The 23,633-nt window shown below is 41.8% G+C and overlaps 1 protein-coding gene across 3 annotated transcripts in view; it reads right to left on the reverse strand.

Moving 5' to 3' along the window:
- Positions 1–23,633, reverse strand: part of nbeal2 (neurobeachin-like 2) — a 146,985-nt gene that overhangs the window by 80,689 nt on the left and 42,663 nt on the right. For 2 of the 3 annotated variants that reach the window (XM_061915773.1, XM_061915772.1), the window contains exons 5-11: positions 21,479–21,591; positions 21,206–21,288; positions 7,211–7,296; positions 6,819–7,122; positions 6,644–6,750; positions 3,051–3,131; positions 648–731 (exon numbers count right to left, since the gene is read on the reverse strand). In XM_061915773.1, the coding sequence (XP_061771757.1) occupies positions 648–731; positions 3,051–3,131; positions 6,644–6,750; positions 6,819–7,122; positions 7,211–7,296; positions 21,206–21,288; positions 21,479–21,591 (858 nt within the window). The remainder of the gene's footprint in view (positions 1–647; positions 732–3,050; positions 3,132–6,643; positions 6,751–6,818; positions 7,123–7,210; positions 7,297–21,205; positions 21,289–21,478; positions 21,592–23,633) is intronic. The other variant, XM_061915774.1, reaches the window with a different exon arrangement.

Here is a 23,633-nt window from a genome sequence, read left to right on the forward strand (position 1 = left end):
ATGACGCGCTATTTGTCCTAGGGTGGACCACTCATCTGTTCATCAGTTGGGGACGTCTCTGCGCTGCAAACCTGTCTCCACTCAGGATGATCTCCTGCTGGCCCCACTATGGACTGGACTCTCACACTATTATGTTAGATCCACTACGGACTGGACTCTATGCTAGATCCACTTGACGTCCATTGCAACGGTCGCCCAAGGAGGGGGGTGGGGGGGGTGGGGGTGGGGGCATGGGGGTTCCCCACATCCCCACACCACACAAGGTGTCTTATTGTAATCCCATTGGGTTGAGTTTTTTCTTTCCCTGATGTGGGATCTGAGCCGAGGAAATTGTTGTGGCTTGTGCAGCCCTTTGAGACACTCCTGATTTAGGGCTATATAAGTAAACATTGATTGATTGATTGATTGATTGGTTATTAAAACCACCAACTATGACCCCATTGACTTGAAACTTCTCGCATACAGAAGCTAAATGCTGCGTTCTAAGGAACCCATGCAACTTAAGAGTGTAAAGCCCATTCATCACTGAATTTAGAATACACCTTTGGGGGACTGACTGAGAAAGATTGGTTGTCCATGATTTGTCTAAAACATTGAGGATATCAGTAATATCATAGTCAAATCAGGACACGCCACGGATGCCTTACCTTGGCAGATGGAGAGTTACTCATAATGGCTGTGAGGACTCCTAAAGCGTGCACGGTGATGCTGTCTGAGACTCTCCCCAGCACCTACATCAAAATAAGGAGATGCTCTCATTACTGTGGTGCAAAAAAACCATCACAATGTGCACCACCACCTCCACGTGCTGGTCACCGGAAGGGAGAGAATGCGAGAGAAATTTGAAAGCTGGAGGAAAGCACATTCATTTTTCAACAACTGCTGGAAAGAAGGCAATTTCCAAGCCCAGGCCACCAAAGAGGAAGCTGGTGCAATCAAGACTGTCATGCATACACCGCCATGCACCATAATCCGGTGTCATCAACAGGGAATTCAGCCTTAAGCAAAATTGATTTGAAAATATACATTATATACCTATCCCAGATACAGGGTATATATTATTAAAAATATACAATATGTATCTATCTAAGATGTTCAAGGAAGCTGGGGTAAAATGGTCATATTGAATGACTTCTAAGCAGTCTTCACATGGTTTTAATTGTTTTTATTATCCAGTATGAAAGATGGAGATGATAAATTTGACTGCATCTTCTTTTTAAATTTAAAATGATTACATCAATCCATCCATTTTCTGTATCCTCATTCGGTTTACGGGTGAGCTGGTGCCTGTACCAGCTGATTTTGGGCAAGAGGCATATCTGTCCCCAGGAAACTACCATACTTTGTATTATAGCCCTTCCGGTTTTCAGTATTCTAACTGTCATGAAAAAAATAAATAAATAAAAATGTGACAATCCACACTATGATCAAATAAACCTGTGAGGACAAAGGTACAGCTCATTTACCTCACCTTGAAGGTATTTGTCTTGACTGACTTAAAGGTACTACTGTACCTCCTCAGGTTACAGCTTGACTGCAGCTGCTACTTGCTGTACTCCAGGATCAAACCATTTATTATAGTGCACTGTTGATTTTGGCAGTGTTTGGATTGCTTAGAATGGGCGGGAGGGTAAGAATCACGTTGTTAACATTTTATTGTTTTGTGTGTGAGTGAATTTTATTTGCAAACTTCCTGTTAGCCTGTATTTGACTTGAAAGAAAATGTTATTTAAAACATTTGCGCAGTCAAACAATATTTTTTCAAATCACATTAATCACACTTTTGAATTGTGAACAATAACCTTTTTTTTGCAGTTATTACTTTCTTTCATAATTCAAGTTAACTTTAAAAAAGGTACCAATACCTTGACAAAAATGCTATTTTATTTTGTGAATTGTGACAAACACTTGTTAAATGTTTTTACTTGAATGCATGTTAATTATTTGCTTTAAACTTGGTAACAAACAGTATCATTTTTCGCCCCGTTTAGGGTACATTTTGAAGTGAGTTAGCCACCCAGCACACCAGTTAGTCTCCCCTCTTATTTGTGCACTGGCGTATGGATTAACCAGATCACTGACCGTGTAACAACCATCCATGGTTAGGATAAAAGAGCGCATTTTTTTTTCATGATTAAAGCAATCATTTTTCAGTTGATTAATTACATGAGATAATGCGTTAACTGTGATACACAAAAAATATATTTTTGGTTAAAAAAATGTCGGCGTAAATTGCAGGTGGGCAGTGAGGTCGATTTTGATAGGGAAGGAAATCACAGTCAATTACAGGACATCAAAAAAGATTACAATAGAGAATACACTTTACCAATATTTATATTTATTTTCCCGCGAAAAATTTAAAAAACTTGTTCTATCAATTTCCTTGAATATTTCCTTGTGCCAGCCATTTTCTATATCGCTTGTCCCCATTAGGGTAACTATCGTTGGACTGGTCGCCATCAACAACAGGGACATGAAACGATTGAAAAAAAAATCATTTTAAAATATGTTCAAAAAAATATTCTTACTAAATCTCCATGTTCCATTATCACACCAATACTCAATAATCAATTTAAATTAATTATTAGAGGCCTTCCATATCAAATCAAGAACCTTATACATGTTTAAGCTACATTAATAAGATGAGACAGCCAAGATCAAAGGTCAAAACATTACGTGTTCTTTTTCAGCCTTTCCCAGCAACTATCGAGTCAGCTTTAACCAACTGATTTGAAACGTAGTTCAGCACCCTGATTTACAAACCATACGTCCAGCCTTGTTCTTGTTTTTATTTATAATATTTAGAAAGATATGGTATCAGAACAGTTCTTGCTAGTATGAAAAGGATGTAGTATGTGGTCAGATGAGGTCATTCTCTCGCTTTAAAACCACATTTATCACGATCTGCGCTACCTGCTTCATAAGCGGGACTTCCTGTCAAAAATTTCCGACTTATATTACGACCTATAGCTGTGAACAAGTGGCGAGAAGGCTGAGTTTCCTGCTGACGGATCAATATCAGTACCAAAGGTTCATCTAGGGGGGAGTACCTGGTCCACCTTGACCTCTGTGAGTAAACTTGGAGTGAGGTCGCACTCACTTGCCGGCCTTAACCTGTTGCTCTGAAAGAGCTACAGGACACACACACATATACACACACACAGAGACAGACAATTAGACCCAACATTTTTTAAGCATACCTGTGAAGTTTTGCCGTACTGTAGCTTTTAAATACAGTCAGAGATTCAGTCATTTTTAGTACTTCAGTTTTTGGATGATTCTTCTTTTATTTTATTAATGTATATTTAATTATTATATTTTATATTAATGATAATTCATCCATCCATTTTCTACCGCGTGTCCCTTTTATAATTATTGTTATTATACATTATGAATTATACATTATGAATTTTCATATCTAATTAATAATATGTATATAAATCTCTTCTTTGGCTGCTGAAAGACCAAAGAGGTTTGTCATATATAGTATTGTCGCACTGTGTGGATATTATTCTGTCAATCTAATCGATTACTCCGATTAGTTGCATTGTTAGCCACTCTCGCACTTACTGTATATTACAAATTAGAATGCATAAAAAAGGCAAATACTGTATGTGTTCTTGTTTACGTAAGGATTATAAATGACAGGCACAATTCCAAAAAAGTGCAGTTTCCTTTTATGAAAGATTTATTGTAGCAGTGTGGTGCATTCACTGACAGTCTGAAAACCTGCAATATTACTATATGCTAAAACTTAATTTCACTGTCTGGTGGGTTTTCAGCAGTTTTTGATGAAATAATCAATACTTGAACATATCTTGATTGAGATGGGGGTGATTCTGAACAAACATCAAATATTTACTTAAGTATTATGAACAAAATAGTGCAGACAGTTCTCAAATGTGGAACTAGTGCGGACACATGGAGCACAACACAGCAGAAGGGTAAGAGAAGCTATGCTAACCGCTAAGCTAGCTTTGTACACTCCAACCAAAGTCTAACTGGGAGCGCGTTACCAAGAAGAGGAAATGACCAAGTCGATTAATAAATCAGCAGACTTAGACAGGGGCGGTATAGGTCAGTTGGTAGAGTGGCCGTGCCTGCAACTTGAGGGTTCAAGGTTCAATCCCCGCTACCACCATCCTGGTCACTGCCGTTGTGTCCTTGGGCAAGGCACTTTACCCACCTGCTCCCAGTGCCACCCACACTGGTTTAAATGTAATTTAGATATTGGGTTTCACTATGTAAAAGTGCTTTGAGTCACTAGAGAAAAGCCCTTAAAGCCCTTAAAGCCCTCTAAAAAAACACTCCAAAACAACAAACATCACCAACAAAATTGTATTTACATCTCGTGACCTGAATATTAGCCAAGTATAAGCGATATTGGTAATAGAGGTGCAAACACCACAGAACTACTTTTAGCAGCGCTGTGATTATGTTTCGCTTATACTGTAGCTTATGTTGCAATATTGACATACAGAACCATTAAGTTACTGCAGCGCCTCTGAGTTGATGAAAGTTCATTGTAGATTATAAATCATGCCCCTCCCTTGTATAGCAGAAGGTTGTGGCCATAAACCGAGAAGTTGGTCAACTTTGACATTTAACTTATAACCGGAGATGGCGAAAAAGACAAGAAAAAATGCTTGTTTGGGTTTTTTTAGTTAGCCTGTGTGAGGATTATGAATAAATGTGTTTTAATCTAAACGGGAAGATATAAACATCTCATCAGTCAGCATCCCAGTGAGACCAGACCTTGTACAGTGAGTAGGGCTGCAACGGTATTGTAGATGCCGCGGTATTGCGGTTTCAAAATATTCGCAATAATGCCGTAACGCGTGACAGTAACAAACGTAAACTTGGTGATTGCAGCTTTTTTCTGGCTTTTTTACTTTGGCGGGTCTGGAAATAAACTACCTCTCCCAGAATCTCCTGTGTAGCGCGGGACTGCAATGTGGGAGGTTTGAGCGCCGTAAAGGAGAGCGAGAGGAAGCAGGAAGTGAATTGTGTTCCCCTTCCTAGTCGCTAAGAGAAATTGTTTTTTTTTCCAAAATAACTTTTTCAGCTAAATTGCTAACAAACAGATAAACAAACCCTGGTGAAAGCATAACCTCTGTGGTGAAGGTTCCAAGCCCAACCAGACTCTGTCAAAGCCCACTGTACAAAGGGAAAGTACCTGCTGCACATACAGTATAATAAGCTACCATCACCTGAAAAAGATAAAGCCAGCGAAGCTTAACATCAATTTGTGAGGTATTAACATCCTTAAAAGTTAAAATGTGTATTATCTTCTCTGAGAAACTGCATTTTCCAAACGGATATAATAAATGTAAACTGTATAGGACTCAGAGAGTTAAAGTTGAGAGACACAGTGGATGTTCCCACACAGTTATTTGCACTTCAAAATACTTGTTTGCAGTTACAAATATTAATAATAATTTTCCCATGGCCTCAATACCGTGGTATATCGTACCGTGAGATTTTGATACTGTTACATTCCTAAGAGTAAGTGATTGTTTTATTATGTTGGTAGTTTGTCGTTGATGTTTAGCAAAGGCCAGAGGCAGATGGAGTCACAAGTAGGCGATGTAGCACCAAAAGTACTTGTTGACTGAGCGGAATTACAGTGTCTCAATAGTGCTACAGTATTTGCTGGATCTGCTTATCAGTCAGCTTCTAAAACTTGTAGCTCAATCTCTGTATATGCAGGCTCAAAGAAATAAGGTTCTGGATCATCATTTGTTCCAAAGTCGTATTTTTTGTCTCTCATGAAGTCCGCCATTATTATTAATAATAGTTGTGTTGTTATTGGAAATGGAAAACGTTCTGAAGCGTCTGTGAAATTATGCTCAAAATGATCAAAATATGTAAATATTACACATATTATGAACATGCCTGTTACTTATATACTTACAGTGTCTATATAAAACAATGATGGAAGTTTTTGGATCTTGTTGTGAGCTGACTTTTGCAAGTGTTTATTTACGAGTTAGAATGCATTAGAAATAAAACAAGTATTCTTGTCTCAGATATGGATTTTGAATGATTTTTTTTAAAGTGCAATACTGTTTTGACAAACAAATGTAATATGGCGCTTACCGGCTGTCCTTGTAGTTTTGTCTTGCACAATGCACTAGTTGATTGAAGTTTTTTGAGCACACAGCCGATGTCTGTGCATTCTTGAATTATAACAAGAGTGCCCGAACTTTAATAAATAAGATGAAAAACACTGTTGAATTAAAGAAGGAACTTGCAACAAAGTACGAATGTGACGTCTTAAGAATCTTCAATGAAGATACATGTAATGTTAGACGTTCATATATAAATTTTATTTGTCATTTTTACATATTTGAAATTGTTTTGGACAGGTAAAACTATGTATTCTCTGTTAAAAGTGTTTCAAAATAGTTGGTTGTTTGGAATGAATGAATTAGATTTACATTATTTTCTATGGCTAAAATTGTAGCGTTTTCAATGGACCCTTACTACAAAAAACAGAGGTACCGCTGATCTGTTTTATGTTTGTTTGATACAGCCAAATAATTGCTGAAAATAAACTAAGAATAGTAGACGGACAAGACGGGACAAGACATGGATAAAAAGCTGGCAAACACATTCTAGAAGAAGAAAAAAAGTGTCAAACCTTGCTGTTCTGTATGAGCCTGAGGATGTGCTCAAAGCAGTTGTTGTTCAGGAAGACAGCCTGAAGGGCAGGTCGGTCCGAACAGTGCAAAATCTCAGGAACGGCGGCTACAAAAGGACAGCACAGAGCCACATTTGTCTTCTATGTTTGCCACCATGTTGATCTGTGTTCTTACTTAGCATCAGGCTCTGGAGGGAGATCAGACTCTCCTCCGAGTTTTGCCCATCCTGCTGCTCGATGCTCAGCGGTCGGTTCCAGTTGACGAGCTGGAAGAAGCTCTCCAGTATGGTCTTGATCTCCACTTGCCGCTCTGAGGGGCTGCTAAAATGCACCAGGTGGATCATTGCGGTCAGGCACTGCAAGGTAAGCCGAGGAAGCAACGTATCCTTCAACTGATGAGAAGCCCGGCAGCACCAGGCTTGCAGCACAGAGTAGAGGTCCTCTGCCGAGTGAGGGGTGACGGCGAGGAGGCCATTCTTCTGCAATAAACACAAAAGATAATAAGATCTTCTGTAATCAGATTTTCAGACAGTCATAAACGCTGATGAGGAGGATATGGAGACAGACCTTCCCCCCACTGATGATAGCTCCTTGGAGATGAACCAGCCTGAGTATCAGCAGCTCTGGTATTTTCTCACTGTCTTGCAGACTTTCTGGAAATGTGTGTAAGATAGTACGTTAGCATGCATATATTGATCCTTTTATATGGCATTCACAATTACTTAAAGCTTCTGTTTCAGGCTACTAATTTTTCACATACGGAAAACAATGGCACTAATCAGGGTTTTAGCGCAAGACCCAAATTAGAAAAAATATGGTTCCTATATCCATCCATCCATTTTCTACCGCTTATTCCCTTTGGGGTCGCGGGTGCCTATCTCAGCTAGAATCGGGCGGAAGGCGGGGTACACCCCGGACAAGTCGCCACCTCATCGCAGGGCCAAAATAGATAGACAGACAACATTCACACTCACGTTCACACACTAGGGCCAATTTAGTGTTGCCAATCAACTTATTCCCAGGAGCATGTCTTTGGAGGTGGGAGGAAGCCGGAGTACCCGGTGGTTAATATATAGAATCAAAATTTCATCATCAATAATATCATATCAATTTGACGGACCTATCTAGCAATAGTAAAAAATCATTTTAAAAATAATCCAGACGGTGATTTGGATCACCCAAAAAATTGCATGATTTGTTCCTTATCCCATTTCTGACATTTTCTGAAAGTATCATTAAAAATCCACCCCTAACTTTTGCCGCTAGCACTTTATCTAACAACATCTTTTTAACTTGGTACAACACTTACCCAGGCTATGCTTGTATGAGACACACAACTACGCTCTGAGCAATGTTAGCGACCGTCTGCCCTTTCCACAATGGATGCATCACCGGCCTCAATATTAGCCGGATCACCCCCAAAATCGAATTACAAGTTCCTTCTGAAAAATCTTGAATGTTTGATTAAAATCCGCCCACAGTAGAATAAAATGAACAGAGTGAACCATCTTGTCAGTCATCCACTGTCTTTGTCTCCGTGAGCGGTGGCGGGGACACTCGCTTACACACACACACGCGCACACCCACACACACACGCACACACACACGCACACACACACACACACACACACACACACACACACACACACACACACACACACACACGTGTTCAGCCTTGTAGCATGAATGTTAGCTAATGGAGTAGAGTGGAAAATGAAATTAAGAACTCCTATTTGCGAACTTTTCGGTTTACGAACCTTTAGCTCACGACAAATATGCCTATGTATGCAAACCACGTCTCAGTGTACAAACGCTTCATTCATTTTTTGTGTGCTGCTGGAAGCCATAGGGTGCTGCCATTTTGATGACATTATTTCCTGCGCAGTAGAGGACACACGGTGCGCAACCCCTACGTCACATCCTGTTTACGCCATCCATTACTCCGTCGCCAATTCTCAGTGCGTCTTTGGTGGGGGTTTTTTAGCCATTCCCCAGGTTTTTTTATATTTTGCTCACTTAAAATGAGTCCAAAAAATTAAACAAAACAGCCTGGAAAGAAAAAGGGATTCCCTGTAAACGTAAACTTAGAGAGGAAAGGGAACACACACACACTTCCCATCCTCCAAGCGCCCCCCTCTCTCTGTCTGCCCTTCCTCCCTTCCTACAAATTCTGCAGTACAACCTGAAATCATCAGCCCGGATGTTGGGTCTTGGGCACAGTTGGGTGTTCCAACAGGACAATGACCCCAAACACACATCAAAAGTGGTAAAGGAATGGCTAAATCAGGCTGGAATAACGGTTTTAGAATGGCCTTCCCAAAGTCCTGACTTAAACGAGTGGACAATGCTGAAGAAACAAGTCCATATCAGAAAACCAACAAATTTAGCTGAACTGCACCAATTTTGTCAAGAGGAGTGGTCGAAAATTCAACCAGAAGCTTGTGGATGACTGTCAAAAGCGCCTTATTGCAGTGAAACTTGCCAATGGACATGTAACCAAATATTACCATTGCTGTATGTATACTTTTGACCAAGCAGATTTGGTCACATTTTCAGTAGACCCATAATAAATTAAAAAAAGAACCAAACTTCCTGAATGTTTTTTGTGACCAACAAGTATGTGCTCCAATCACTCTATCACAAAAAAAGAAGAGTTGTACAAATTATTGGAAACTCAAAACAACCATGACATTATGTTCTTTATATTTATATATATATTTGTATGTAAACTTTTGACCACGACTGTATATCTTAAAGTACCAATGATTGTCTCACACACACAGCAGGATTATCCTCTGCATTTGACCCATCACCGAGCAGTGAGCAGCAATATACATGTATACATACATACATGTATACAGTTTGGACACACCTTATTTCAATGTGTTTTCTCTATTTTCATTACTATTTACATTTTAGATTGTCACCAAAGGCATCAAAACTAGTGAAGTGAAAACTCTTTCAGGTGACTATACCTCTTGAAGCTTATCGAGAGAATGCCAAGAATGTGGGCAATCTGGGCTTAAGCTTAATTATGATAAATGTAAAATTTTAAGGATCGGAAATCTAAAGGGAACATCCTTCCGAATGGAATGCAAAGTGCCTGTTTTGTGGACAAATGGACCTGTTAACATACTTGGTGGTGTTGTACCAGAGAATCTGGAAGATCTATGCTCAGTAAATTATGATAATCGACTAAGAAAGCTGGACAAAATTATGCAACTATGGAAAGGGAAATCCTTAACCTTATATGGTAAAATATCTATTGTCAACTCGTTAATTATTCCTCAGTTTATTTTTTTGTTTTTGTCATTACCAGCTCCATCACAACACTTCTTTAAGGTTTATGAACGGAGGGTCTTTGATTTTGTCTGGGACGGCAAACCAGAAAAGATTAAAAGAAAGGTTTTGTACAATGAGTATGAATATGGGGGCCTGAAACTTCCTCAACCTTGAAGCTATGTGTCTCTCTTTAAAAGCATCAATTGTTCCAAAGATGTACTTAAACATTGAGTGGTACACAAGTGTGCTGTTGGACAGAAAACATGTACTGTATCAAAAGAAATTGTATCCGTTTTTACAAGAGATTCCCTCCCATTTTTCTTATGTAGACAGTCTGCTGGGAAACATGGAGGGGTTCATAAAGGAAACGATCCACTCATGGTGGTGTTTTCAATTTTATGTGCCAGAAAAAAGAGACGATATTTTGCAGCAGATAATATGGATGAACTCTAATATTTTAATAGATGGAAAGCCCTTCTTTTGGAAAAATATGTTTGAAAGAGGAATAATTTTTGTCAATATTATCAATGAGAATGGTAAAATTATGAAGTTTGATGAATTTAGAACTATGTATGGTGATGCTTGTTCAAGCTTTTCTTTTAATCAACTAACTGGAGTAATTAGGAAAAGATGGAAACAAATAATTAATTATGGAACTACTAAATTACTAGTTTGTAAACCTCTAATAAGAAATTCTAGTTGGCAAAAAGCAACTAAAATTAATAAAAAAATATAATTTTTATTTAATAAATAAATCTTTGAAGGCTGTCCCATACAACACATATGGAAAATGGGAGGACTTTTTTGACTGCCCGTTGCCGTGGGATGCCATATTCAAACTAATCTACAAAACTACTATCGATGTGCAAAACAGTTATTTTCAAATTAAAATTATTTATAACTTCTTACCCACGGGGAAAATGTTAAAACTATGGAATATGACTGAGTCAGATGATTGCTGCTTTTGCTGTCAGGAATCTGAATCCACCCTGCATTTGTTTTGGTATTGTCACATTGTGTCTTCTTTTTGGGTGGAAGTTGAAAAAACGTGTTCAAGGATTGGTTTGTTTATGAAGCTTGATATAGTTTCTGTTATTTTAGGAGAGTTTATTGACAAGCATGACTTAGTCAATTTAATTATAGTACTTGGTAAAAGGTTTATTTTTAAGGCCAAAAATAGATATTCACTTAGTATTACTTTCTTTAAAACATTTATTCAGTATTTTTTAACTTTAGAAAGATACATGATTGACAACGATAATGATGCCAAAAAACATGAAAAAAGATGGGAAATCCTTAAAGGCTTATTATGAAAATGTAACAATGTTTATAGATATGCAACAACAGCAACATATATGCTATCTATTGTTGTGTTCCCTATTTTTGAGTGTACAAAATGAAGGTGTGTGTTGAATCTGACTTGGACATAATATGGACTATACACAAATGATTTTTATGAAAATGTAATTTTGTTTATAACTTATATGCAATCTGTTGTTTCCCTAATTTTTGTTGTTGTACATGGATGAGGGTGTGTGTTGCTGAGCCCCACTTTGACATTGTCTGGACTGGACCTGGTTTTAAAAACCTTTTAGACAAGTCTAATTCCATTAACAACCTGGTCTGATGAAAATAAGGTTATTTTTTTTATTTTCTATTTTTTTAATAAAATAAAATGAGCTGCAACCTTATCGTGGTAGAGGAGTTTGCGTGTCCCAATGATCCTAGGAGCTATGTTGTCCGGGGGCATAAAGCCCCCTGGTAGGGTCTCCCAAGGCAAACAGGTTATAGGTGAGGGATCAGACAAAGAGCAGCTCGAAGACCTTTATGAAGAAGAAAAATCATGGACCCAGATTTCCCTCGCCCATGAGCGGGTCACCGGGGCCCCCCTCTGGAGCCAGGCCCGGAGGTGGGGCACGATGGCGAGCGCCTGGTGGCCGGGCCTGTTCCCATGGGGCCCGGCCGGGCACAGCCCGAAGAGGCACCGTGGGTCACCCCTCCAATGGGCTCACCACCCATAGCAGGGGCCATAGAGGTCGGGTGCAATGTGAGCTGGGCGACAGCCGAAGGCAGGGCACTTGGCGGTCCGATCCTCGGCTACAGAAGCTAGCTCTTGGGACGTGGAACGTCACGAGAAATTCCGGCTGGATATAGTCGGACTCACTTCGACGCACAGCAAGGGCTCTGGAACCACTTCTCTCGAGAGGGATTGGACCCTCTTCCACTCTGGCGTTGCCGGCAGTGAGAGGCGACGGGCTGGGGTGGCAATTCTTGTTTCACCCCGGCTCAAAGCCTGTACGTTGGAGTTCAACCCGGTGGACGAGAGGGTAGCCTCCCTCCGCCTTCGGGTGGGGGGACGGGTCCTGACTGTTGTTTGTGCTTATGCACCAAACAGCAGTTCAGAGTACCCACCCTTTTTGGGAACACTCGAGGGAGTACTGGAAAGTGCTCCCCCGGGTGATTCCCTTGTCCTACTGGGAGACTTCAACGCTCACGTTGGCAAAGACAGTGAAACCTGGAGAGGCGTGATTGGGAAGAATGGCCGCCCGGATCTGAACCCGAGTGGTGTTTTGTTATTGGACTTTTGTGCTCGTCACAGTTTGTCCATAACAAACACCATGTTCAAACATAAGGGTGTCCATATGTGCACTTGGCACCAGGACACCCTAGGCCGCAGTTCCATGATCGACTTTGTAGTTGTGTCATCGGATTTGCGGCCTCATGTTTTGGACACTCGGGTGAGGAGAGGGGCGGAGCTTTCTACCGATCACCACCTGGTGGTGAGTTGGCTGCGATGGTGGGGGAGGATGCCGGACAGACCTGGGAGGCCCAAACGCATTGTGAGGGTCTGCTGGGAACGTCTAGCAGAGTCTCCTGTCAGACAAAGTTTCAATTCCCACCTCCGGAAGAAGAACTTTGAACATGTCACGAGGGAGGTGCTGGACATTGAGTCCGAGTGGACCATGTTCCGCACCTCTATTGTGGAGGCGTCAGATCGGAGCTGTGGCCGCAAGGTAGTTGGTGCCTGTCGGGGCGGCAATCCTAAAACCCCTTGGTGGACACCAGCGGTGAGGGATGCCGTCAAGCTGAAGAAGGAGTCCTATCGGGTCCTTTTGGCTCATAGGACTCCGGAGGCAGTGGACAGGTACCGACAGGCCAAGCGGTGTGCAGCTTCAGCGGTCGCGGAGGCAAAAACTCGGACATGGGAGGAGTTCGGGGAAGCCATGGAAAACGACTTCCGGACGGCTTCGAAGCGATTCTGGACCACCATACGCCGCCTCAGGAAGGGGAAGCAGTGCACTATCAACACCGTGTATAGAGCGGATGGTGTTCTGCTGACCTCAACTGCGGATGTTGTGGATAGGTGGAAGGAATACTTCGAAGACCTCCTCAATCCCACCAACACGTCTTCCTATGAGGAAGCAGTGCCTGGGGAATCTGTGGTGGACTCTCCTATTTCTGGGGCTGAGGTCGCTGAGGTAGTTAAAAAGCTCCTCGGTGGCAAGGCCCCAGGGGTGGACGAGATCCGCCCGGAGTTCCTTAAGGCTCTGGATGCTGTGAGGCTGTCTTGGTTGACAAAACTTTGCAGCATCGCGTGGACATCGGGGGCGGTACCTCTGGATTGGCAGACCGGGGTGGTGGTTACTCTCTTTAAGAAGGGGAACCGGAGGGTGTGTTCCAACTATCGTAGGATCACACTCCTCAGCCTTCCCGGTAAGGTTTATTCAGGTGTACTGGAGAGGAGGCTACGCCGGATAGTCGAACCTCGGATTCAGGAGGAACAGTGTGGTTTTCGTCCTGGTCGTGGAACTGTGGACCAGCTCTTTACTCTCGGCAGGGTTCTTGGGGGTGCATGGGAGTTTGCCCAACCAGTCTACATGTGCTTTGTGGACTTGGAGAAGGCATTCGACCGTGTCCCTCGGGAAGTCCTGTGGGGAGTGCTCAGAGAGTATGGGGTATCGGACTGTCTTATTGTGGCGGTCCGTTCCCTGTACGATCAGTGCCAGAGCTTGGTCCGCGTTGCCGGCAGTAAGTCGAACACATTTCCAGTGAGGGTTGGACTCCGCCAAGGCTGTCCTTTGTCACCGATTCTGTTCATAACTTTTATGGACGGAATTTCTAGGCGCAGTCAAGGCGTTGAGGGGTTCCAGTTTGGTAACCGCAGGATTAGGTCTCTGCTTTTTGCAGATGATGTGGTCCTGATGGCTTCATCTGACCGGGATCTTCAGCTCTCGCTGGATCGGTTCGCAGCCGAGTGTGAAGCGACCGGAATGAGAATCAGCACCTCCAAGTCCGAGTCCATGGTTCTCGCCCGGAAAAGGGTGGAATGCCATCTCCGGGTTGGGGAGGAGACCCTGCCCCAAGTGGAGGATTTCAAATACCTAGGAGTCTTGTTCACGAGTGAGGAAAGAGTGGATCGTGAGATTGACAGGCGGATCGGTGCGGCGTCTTCAGTAATGCGGACGTTGTACCGATCCGTTGTGGTGAAGAAGGAGCTGAGCCGGAAGGCAAAGCTCTCAATTTACCGCTCGATCTACGTTCCCATCCTCACCTATGGTCATGAACTTTGGGTCATGACCGAAAGGATAAGATCACGGGTACAAGCGGCCGAAATGAGTTTCCTCCGCCGTGTGGCGGGGCTCTCCCTTAGAGATAGGGTGAGAAGCTCTGCCATCCGGGAGGGACTCAAAGTAAAGCCGCTGCTCCTCCACATCGAGAGGAGCCAGATGAGGTGGTTCGGGCATCTGGTCAGGATGCCACCCGAACGCCTCCCTAGGGAGGTGTTTAGGGCACGTTCAACCGGTAGGAGGCCACGGGGAAGACCCAGGACACGTTGGGAAGACTATGTCTCCCGGCTGGCCTGGGAACGCCTCGGGATCCCCCGGGAAGAGCTAGACGAAGTGGCTGGGGAGAGGGAAGTCTGGGTTTCCCTGCTTAGGCTGTTGCCCCCGCGACCCGACCTCGGATAAGCGGAAGATGATGGATGGATGGATGGAAAATGAGATTTAAAAAAAAGGAAAACAATGACATTTATTTGGGATAAAAAAGAAAGTAAAATCATATAAAACAATTACATAAAAAATAATGTGTGTTTCAGGGACTGTGTCCCTTGCAGACTGTGTTATATATGTTGTGGGAACCAGCATTTTGGTAGCAGAAAGAAACAACCCTTTTTTGTGTGAGTGGGTGAGTGGGTGTGGCTGGGTGTGAATGGGGGAGGGAGGGGTTTTCTTTGGGGGGTTGATGCACTGATGGAAAGTGTATCTTGTGTGTTTTTGTGTTGATTTAATAAAAAAAAAAAAAAGAATGTGCAAAACAGTAATTAAAGCAAAGGGTAGCTATTTTGAAGGAACTCGAATATAAAACATGTTTTCAGTTATTTCACCTTTATTTGTTAAGCACATAACTCCACGTGTGTCCATTCATAGTTTTGATGCCTTCAGTGACAATCTACAATGTAAATAGTCATGAAAATAAGGAAAACCCATTGAATGAGAAGGTGTGTCCAAATGTTTGGGCTGTACTGTAAATATATGTATATACATGAAGGATGTTTGTATGTTTTGTTTTTAGCTAGCTTGTTTTAGTAGATGATTTGTAAATACTGCTGTATTCCAGTTTGAAAATCTTCTCAATAATGCCGTGACGGTATCAAACGAAAACTTGGTATGTATTTTTATTTATTTATTTTTTTTTTACTTAGGCATGTCCAAAAATAATCTACATCTCCCCAATTTCTCTGCACGGCACAGGTCCGTAATGTGGGGGTGTGGAGCAAAAGAGAGAGCAGGAAGTGAAGTGTGTTGCACTTGTAGTGTGTAGAGGATTTTTTTTTCAAAATCCGTTCAAAACATTTTAAGTTATATTGCTAACAAGCGGAGGTGATAAAGCTCTCGGTCGAGGTACGCTGTGCAGAGGGAACGCACCTGTTGCATACAGAAGCTACCTGATAAGCTACCATCACCCGGTAAAGATGAAGCCAGAGAAGCTAAACAAAAATTTGTAAGGTATTTACATGACTTGAAGACTATTGTGAGTCAACTTTTCTGAGAAACTGCATTTTCAAAACTGTCCACTGTAGAGGACACTGTTTCTCTGAAAGTAAAAGTTTAGAGACACAGTGGATGTTCCCGCAAAATTATTTGCACTTAAAAATAGTTGTTTGTAGTAATAAATACGATCAGAACATTTTAGCATTATGTTTGTGTTCAATTACAGTAAGTGTGTTTATCCAAAACATTTATGCTACTTCATTTTACCCAATGTGGCATTTGTAAGTCTTTTTTTGCTCCATGTACATAATACTACTGTACCATATATCCATCCATCCATTTTCTACTGCTTATTCCCTTTTGGGGTCGCGGGGGGCGCTGGCGCCTATCTCAGCTCCAATGGGGCGGAAGGCGGGGTACACCCTGGACAAGTCGCCACCTCATCGCATGGCCAACACAGATAGACAGACAACACTCGCACTCACATTCACACACTAGGGCCAATTTAGTGTTGCCAATCAACCTATCACCAGGTGCAAGTCTTTGGAAGTGGGAGGAAGCCGGACTACCCGGAGGGAGCCCACGCATTAACGGGGAGAACATGCAAACTCCACACACAAAGATCCCGAGCCTGGGATTGAACCCAGGAATGCAGGACCTTCGTATTGTGAGGCAGACGCACTAACCCCTCTTCCACCGTGAAGCCCCCTGTACCATATATACAGTATACATATATATATATATATATATATATATATATATATATATATATATATATATATATCCATCCATCCACCCATTTTCGACCGCTTATTAACTTTGGGGTCACGGGGGGGCGCTGGTGCCTATCTCAGCTACAATCGGGCGGAAGGCGGAGTACACCCTGGACAGGTCGCCAACTCATAGCAGGGCCAACACAGATAGACAGACAACATTCACACTCACATTCACACACTCGGGCCAATTTAGTTTTGCCAATCAACCTATCCCCAGGTGCATGTCTTTGGAGGTGGGAGGAAGCCGGAGTGCCCGGAGGGAACCCACGCGTTCACGGGGAGGACATGCAAACTCCACACAGAAAGATCCCGAGCCTGGGATTGAACCCAGGACAACTCAGGACCTTCGTATTGTGAGGCAGACGCACTAACCCCTCTTCCACCGTGAAGCCCTAATACAAACCCCGTTTCCATATGAGTTGGGAAATTGTGTTAGATGTAAATATAAACGGCATCCAATGATTTGCAAATAATTTTCAACCCATATTCAGTTGAATATGCTACAAAGACAATATATTTGATGTTTATAGTGATAAACGTTTTTTGTGCGAATAATCATTAACTTTAGAATTTGATGCCAGCAAAACGTGACAAAGAAGTTGGGAAAGGTGGCAATAAATACTGATAAAGTTGAGGAATGCTAATGAAACACTTATTTGGAACATCCCACAGGTGTGCAAGCTAATTGGGAACAGGTGGGTGCCAGGATCAGGTATAAAAACAGCTTTCCAGAAAATGCTCAGTCGTTCACAAGAAAGGATGGGGTGAGGTAAACCCCTTTGTCCACAACTGCGTGAGCAAATAATCTAACAGTTTAAGAACAACGTTTCTCAAAGTGCAATTGCAATAAATTTAGAGATTTCAACAAGGTTCAGAGAATCTGGAGAAATCACTCCACGTGACCGTGACCTTCGATCCCTCAGACGGCACTGTATCAAAAACCGACATCAATCTCTAAAGGATATCACCACATGGGCTCAGGAACACTTCAGAAAACCACTGTCACTAAATACAGTTTGTCGATACATCTGTAAGTGCAAGTTAAAGCTCTACTATGCAAAGCGAAAGCCATTTATCAACAACACCCAGAAATGCCGCCGGCTTCGCTGGGCCTAAGCTCATCTAAGATGGACTAATGCAAAGTAGAAAAGTGTTCGGTGGTCTGATGAGTCCACATTTCATTTTTTGGGGGGAAACTGTGGACGTTGTGTCCTGCGGATCAAAGAGGAAAAGAACCATCCGGATTGTTCTAGGCGCAAAAATGAAAAGCCAGTATGTGTGATGGTATGGAGGTGTATTAGTGGCCAAGGCATGGATAACTTACACATCTTTGAAGGCACCATTAATACTGAAAGGTACATACAGGTTTTGGAGCAACATATGTTGCCATCCAAGCAGCGTTATCATGGACACCCCTGCTTATTTCAGCAAGAAAATGCCAAGCTACGTGTTAAAACAGTGTTGCTTCGTAGTAAAAAAGTGCGGGTACTAGACTGGCCTACCTGCAGTTCAAACGTGTCCCCCATCAAAAATGTGTGGTGCATTACGAAGCATAAAATACGACAGCGGAGACCCCGGACTGTTGAACGACCGAAGCTCTACATAAAACAAGAATGGGAAATAATTCCACTTTCAAGGCTTCAACAATTAGTTTCCTCAGTTCCCAAACATTTATTGAGTGTTGTTAAAAGAAAAGGTGATGTAACACAGTGGTGAACATCCCCAAACCCAACTACTTTGGCACGTGTTGCAGCCATGAAATTCTAAGTTAATTATTTTTTGAAAAAAAAAAAAATTAAGTTTATGAGTTTGAACATCAAATATCTTGGCTTTGCAGTGCATTCAACTGAATATGTGTTGAGGATTTGCAAATCATTATATTCCGTTTATATTTTTAATCCAACACAATTTCCCAACTCATATAGAAACGGGGTTTGTATATGTATATATATATATATATATATATATATATATATATATATATATATATGTATATATATATATATATATATATATATATATATATATATATATATATATATATATACTGTATATATATATATATATATATATATATATATATATATATATATATATATATACTATATTGCTAAAAGCATTTGGGCACCCATCAAAATGATGAGAATCAGGTGTCTAAATTACTTGGCCCGGTGTATAGAATCAAGCACTTAGACATGGAGACTGTTTCTACAAACATTTGTGAAAGAATGGGCCACTATCAGGGACGGCGTGGCGCAGTGGGAGAGTGGCCGTGCGCAACCCGAGGGTCCCTGGTTCAAATCCCACCTAGTACCAACCTCGTCACGTCCGTTGTGTCCTGAGCAAGACACTTCACCCTTGCTCCTGATGGGTGCTGGTTGGCGCCTTGCATGGCAGCTCCCTCCATCAGTGTGTGAATGTGTGTGTGAATGGGTAAATGTGGAAGTAGTGTCAAAGCGCTTTGAGTACCTTGAAGGTAGAAAAGCGCTATACAAGTACAACCCATTTATCATTTATTTATTTATCTCTGGTGTGTAACTGTCATGGGATGCCACCTGTTTAACGAATCCAGTCATAAAATTTTCTTGCTCCTAAATATTCCAAAGAAAACTTTATTATAAGAAAAGTGAAGAGTTTGGGAACAACAGCAACTCAGTCACCAAGTGGTAGGCCACTGTAACTGACCCAGAGAGGGGTCAGCGGATGATGAAGCGCATAGTGCAAAGACTTTCTACACAGTCAGTTGCTACAGAGCTCCAAACTTCATGTGACCTTCCAATTAGCCCACGTACAGTACGCACAGAGCTTCATGGAATGGGTTTCCATGGCCGAGTAGCTACATCTAAGCCATACATCACCAAGTCCAATACAAAGCGTCGGATGCAGTGGTGTAAAGCACGTCGCCACTGGACTCTAGAGCAGTGGAGACGCGTTCTCTGGAGTGATGAATCACACTTTTCCATCTGGAAATATGATGGACCAGTCTGGGTTTGGAGGTTGCCAGGAGATTGTTACATTTCGGACTGCATTGTGACGAATGTGAAACTTGGTGGAGGAGAAATTATGGAGTGGGGTTGGTTTTTCAGGAGTTGGGCTTGGCCCCTTAGCTCCAGTGAAAGGAACTTTGAATGCTCCAGGATACCAAAAACATTTTGGACATATCCATGGGATGGTACTTCAAGTTCATATGTGAGTAAAGGCATGTGGCCAAATTTTCTTTTGGCAATACAGTATATATATATATATATATATATATATATATATATATATATATATATATATATATATATACATACACACACACCCATTAATATGTACATATAAATATATATAAATGTATATATAAATGTAAATATAAATACATAATATAGTGTCTTTAAAAAGTGCATTATTTTTCTAAAATAGGGATTTTTGTCAAGGCTACAACAAACTATTCATGTTTACATTGTTTCTTCACCAAAACAAACTTTTCAATTTCCGAACCATGTTCAAGAACCATTTCAATTCGTAAATCGATGTTCCAGACAAACAATCCTCAAAGATTACATAACCTCCTGGCAGAGGTGACAACAAGCACATTTTTATTACCCACAGGGCACACACCCACTCAGGACACAAACAAGGAAACCCAACACTTCAAGTTTAGAACTAAAGAACCCTTTAGGAGCATCTAACCTTTAACCTGCATGGAATCTACACGTACAACATGAAACAAGGGAAGTGTGTCCCGGATGCTATTTGTGGCCAATAGCTTGTTTAAAAAATACAATGAAAGTAGGCCCACATCAAATGAATATATTTGTTTCAGCTTGTTATTTGCCAAATTAATAAGAATAACATGATGAGGGGAAAATGTCAAAGGTGGCCCAAACTACTTTAAATATTTATTCTGTTCAATGTATTCTGTATTATTTAAGACATTATTACGTACCACGACCTCAGGTACACCTGCAAAATCTAAATAAACTCTGCAGGAAAGGTTTCACAAATTCTACCTTGTAAATAATTGTTATAATGCTGCAGAAATGTACAGTATTATATAATATTTTAGTAAATTGTAGTTTTGAAAGGTACTGTGTCAAGTTGTGTTTGGATGCTTGTAATATTTTATACAAAATGTTGACCCTCTTAATTTGCATACGCTCTTAAAGAACTACTCTACTCTACTCTCCCTCCACCTGAAAATTTATCGTCAAAATGCACTCATTATAAAACTAACCTGAGGTTAATGAGAGTTATCTCAGTGTCAGTATTATCTTTTAAAGGCATAATTTTAGAATAAATCTCATTAGATTGTGCAAATGAACCTAATGATGTGACCTTTCATTGCATACACTAGAATGTGAGACTGCTTCTGCTGCCGGGCTGAAGGCAATATATCAAAAGGGCCCCTTGGGTAAGACATGCAGTGGCGATAAAAACATGTTAATATTTAGACTCAAAGAACAGTTAGATTCCTTTGGTATGCATGTCTGATGAAGATCAGAGGAGGCCCAAGTAGAGTTGCTCACCGTGTAAAAGAGCATTCAGCTCCTCTGGAATAGGCAGGGGGGAGAACTTGTACTTGTTCCTCTCCATCAAGCTCACCTCCTCCCTGCAACACACGCACAGACACACAGCCCAAACTGGAGTCATGGCCGTCCTATTCATTCCGACAAAATACCGCTCCACGTAGGCATGATGTCAAAAGGCAGCCAGACAGGATGTTACACATGCACTGAGCTTAAGGAAGATATTACAAAGCATCAAATGGGGGTAGCCTTGGTGGAGTTACACACACTCACCCTGCCAGTTGTCTCCTCCACGTCTGATAAGGGTCAAAGACACTCTCGAACAAGACCAGGCCGTACTGCACAACCGACTGCAGGGCAAACTGGTCCCCTTGTCCGTTCTTTATCTAATGAACACAATGACACACCCACCTTAGTGAATATACTACGGTACAACTCTCTCTAGTAGATTTAGTGTAGGTCTACTTTTTGGGAATCAGAATGTGTTTATTTTTTTCTGCTCTTTTTGCTGAAAATAAGTCTCACTCATCCTAATTCGCTAACCATTTACAAATATTTGATAACAAATCATAATGGTATGACACGAGTGGAGGAGTTCAAGTACCTCGGAGTCTTGTTCACGAGTGAGGTAAGAGTGGATCGTGAGATCAACTGGCGGATATGTGCGGCGTCTTCAGTAATGCACATGCTGTATCAATCCGTTGTGGTGAAGAAGGAGCTGAGCCGGAAGGTAATGCTCTGAATTTACCGGTCGATCTACGTTCCCATCCTCACCTATGGTCATGAGCTTTGGGTTATGACCTAAAGGACAAGATCACGGGTACAAGCGGCCGAAATGAGTTTCCTCTGTCGGGTGGCAGGGCTCTCCCTTAGAGATAGGGTGAGAAGCTCTGCCATCCAGGAGGAGCTCAAAGTAAAGCCGCTGCTTCTCCACATCGAGAGGAGCCAGATGAGGTGGTTCGGACATCTGGTCAGGATGCCACCCGAACGTCTCCCTAGGGAGGTGTTTAGGGCAAGTCGGACCGGTAGGAGGCCACGGGGAAGACCCAGGACACGTTGGGAAGACTATGTCTCCCGGCTGGCCTGGCAACGCCTCGGGATCCCACGGGAAGAGCTGGACGAAGTGGCTGGGGAGAGGAAAGTCTGGGCTTTTCTGCTTAGGCTGCTTCCCTCGTGACCCGACCTCGGATAAGCGGAAGGGGATGGATGAATGGAGGGATGGTATGACACATAGTAGAGTGTATAAGGTAATGTCACGTCAGTGCAAGATGGTGGCGTCCTGTGTCGCCCTATAGCTTTTACAGTAAACTGTGTTACATTGTAGCCTCAAAACCTATGGAACAGAGGTCCTCAACAGCCAACCCACTGACAATCGGCCATCGGGGACGGCGTGGCGAAGTTGGTAGAGTGGCTGTGCTAGCAATCTGAGGTTTGCTTGTTCAATCCCCACCTTCTACCATCCTAGTCACGTCCGTGGTGTCCTTGGGCAAGACACTTCACCCGTGCTCCTGATGGGTCCTCCCGCCATCAGTGTGTGAATGTGTGTGTGAATGGGCGAATGTGGAAATACTGTCAAAGCGCTTTAGGCTCCTTAAAAAGGAGTAGAAAAGCGCTATACAAGTACAACCCATTTACCATTTACTGTTAATAAAATCATATCCTTTTACAGAAAACAGCTCGCTAATAGAGGAGATGCATTGTCATTGGCTGGATAGCTCAATTGCTAATGTTGCTTTGTCTCTGAACTTGGGGACCAGGATCAAATCCAAGTTAGGGTGACTGTTAATGTGTATGAGTTTTTAATTAAAATATTATAGAGATTTTATTATCATATTATGTTGTGTTATTACATTTTTGGATTCCCTTTATGTTTATTCATTTTAAGCCCTAGCAGAAGCCTTCCACATTTTCCAGACAAAGACCCCTCAAACTGATGGAGAGAAGGAGCGAGGCCCACTTACTTATACATCTTGTACAACATTAGGATTGTATTTTACAATAAACTGGTCTTAAATGTACCTTGTTATTGTGCAATACTGTCAATATTCAAATAATAACAATATTGTGCCGCTAAAAGCTAGCTGTCCTCTAGCACTTTAATCACCAAAAATATTAAATAAAGTTGTTAAATAAAACCTCTAGTCTTTTTGCCCATTGCCCGTTGTTTCTCAGCTGTGGTTCGTATGGGCAGCGGCGGTACACAGTTGTAATACACTTTTCCACCACTTGTGGCAGTAATGACATCATCAAACAAACAGAAGAAGTCTAGAGCTAAAGTCATAAAAGTTTTTTAAGAGCCAAAATTATGACTAAAGTGTTGAAGCTGTATTTTCATTTGCTCATTAATTTTATTTATGGTTTATTAAACAAAAATAGGGCTTCACGGTGGTAGAGGGGTTAGTGCGTCTGCCTCACAATACGAAGGTCC

The sequence above is a fragment of the Nerophis ophidion genome, linkage group LG11, assembly GCF_033978795.1.
Source record: "Nerophis ophidion isolate RoL-2023_Sa linkage group LG11, RoL_Noph_v1.0, whole genome shotgun sequence".
Lineage (NCBI taxonomy): Eukaryota > Metazoa > Chordata > Actinopteri > Syngnathiformes > Syngnathidae > Nerophis > Nerophis ophidion.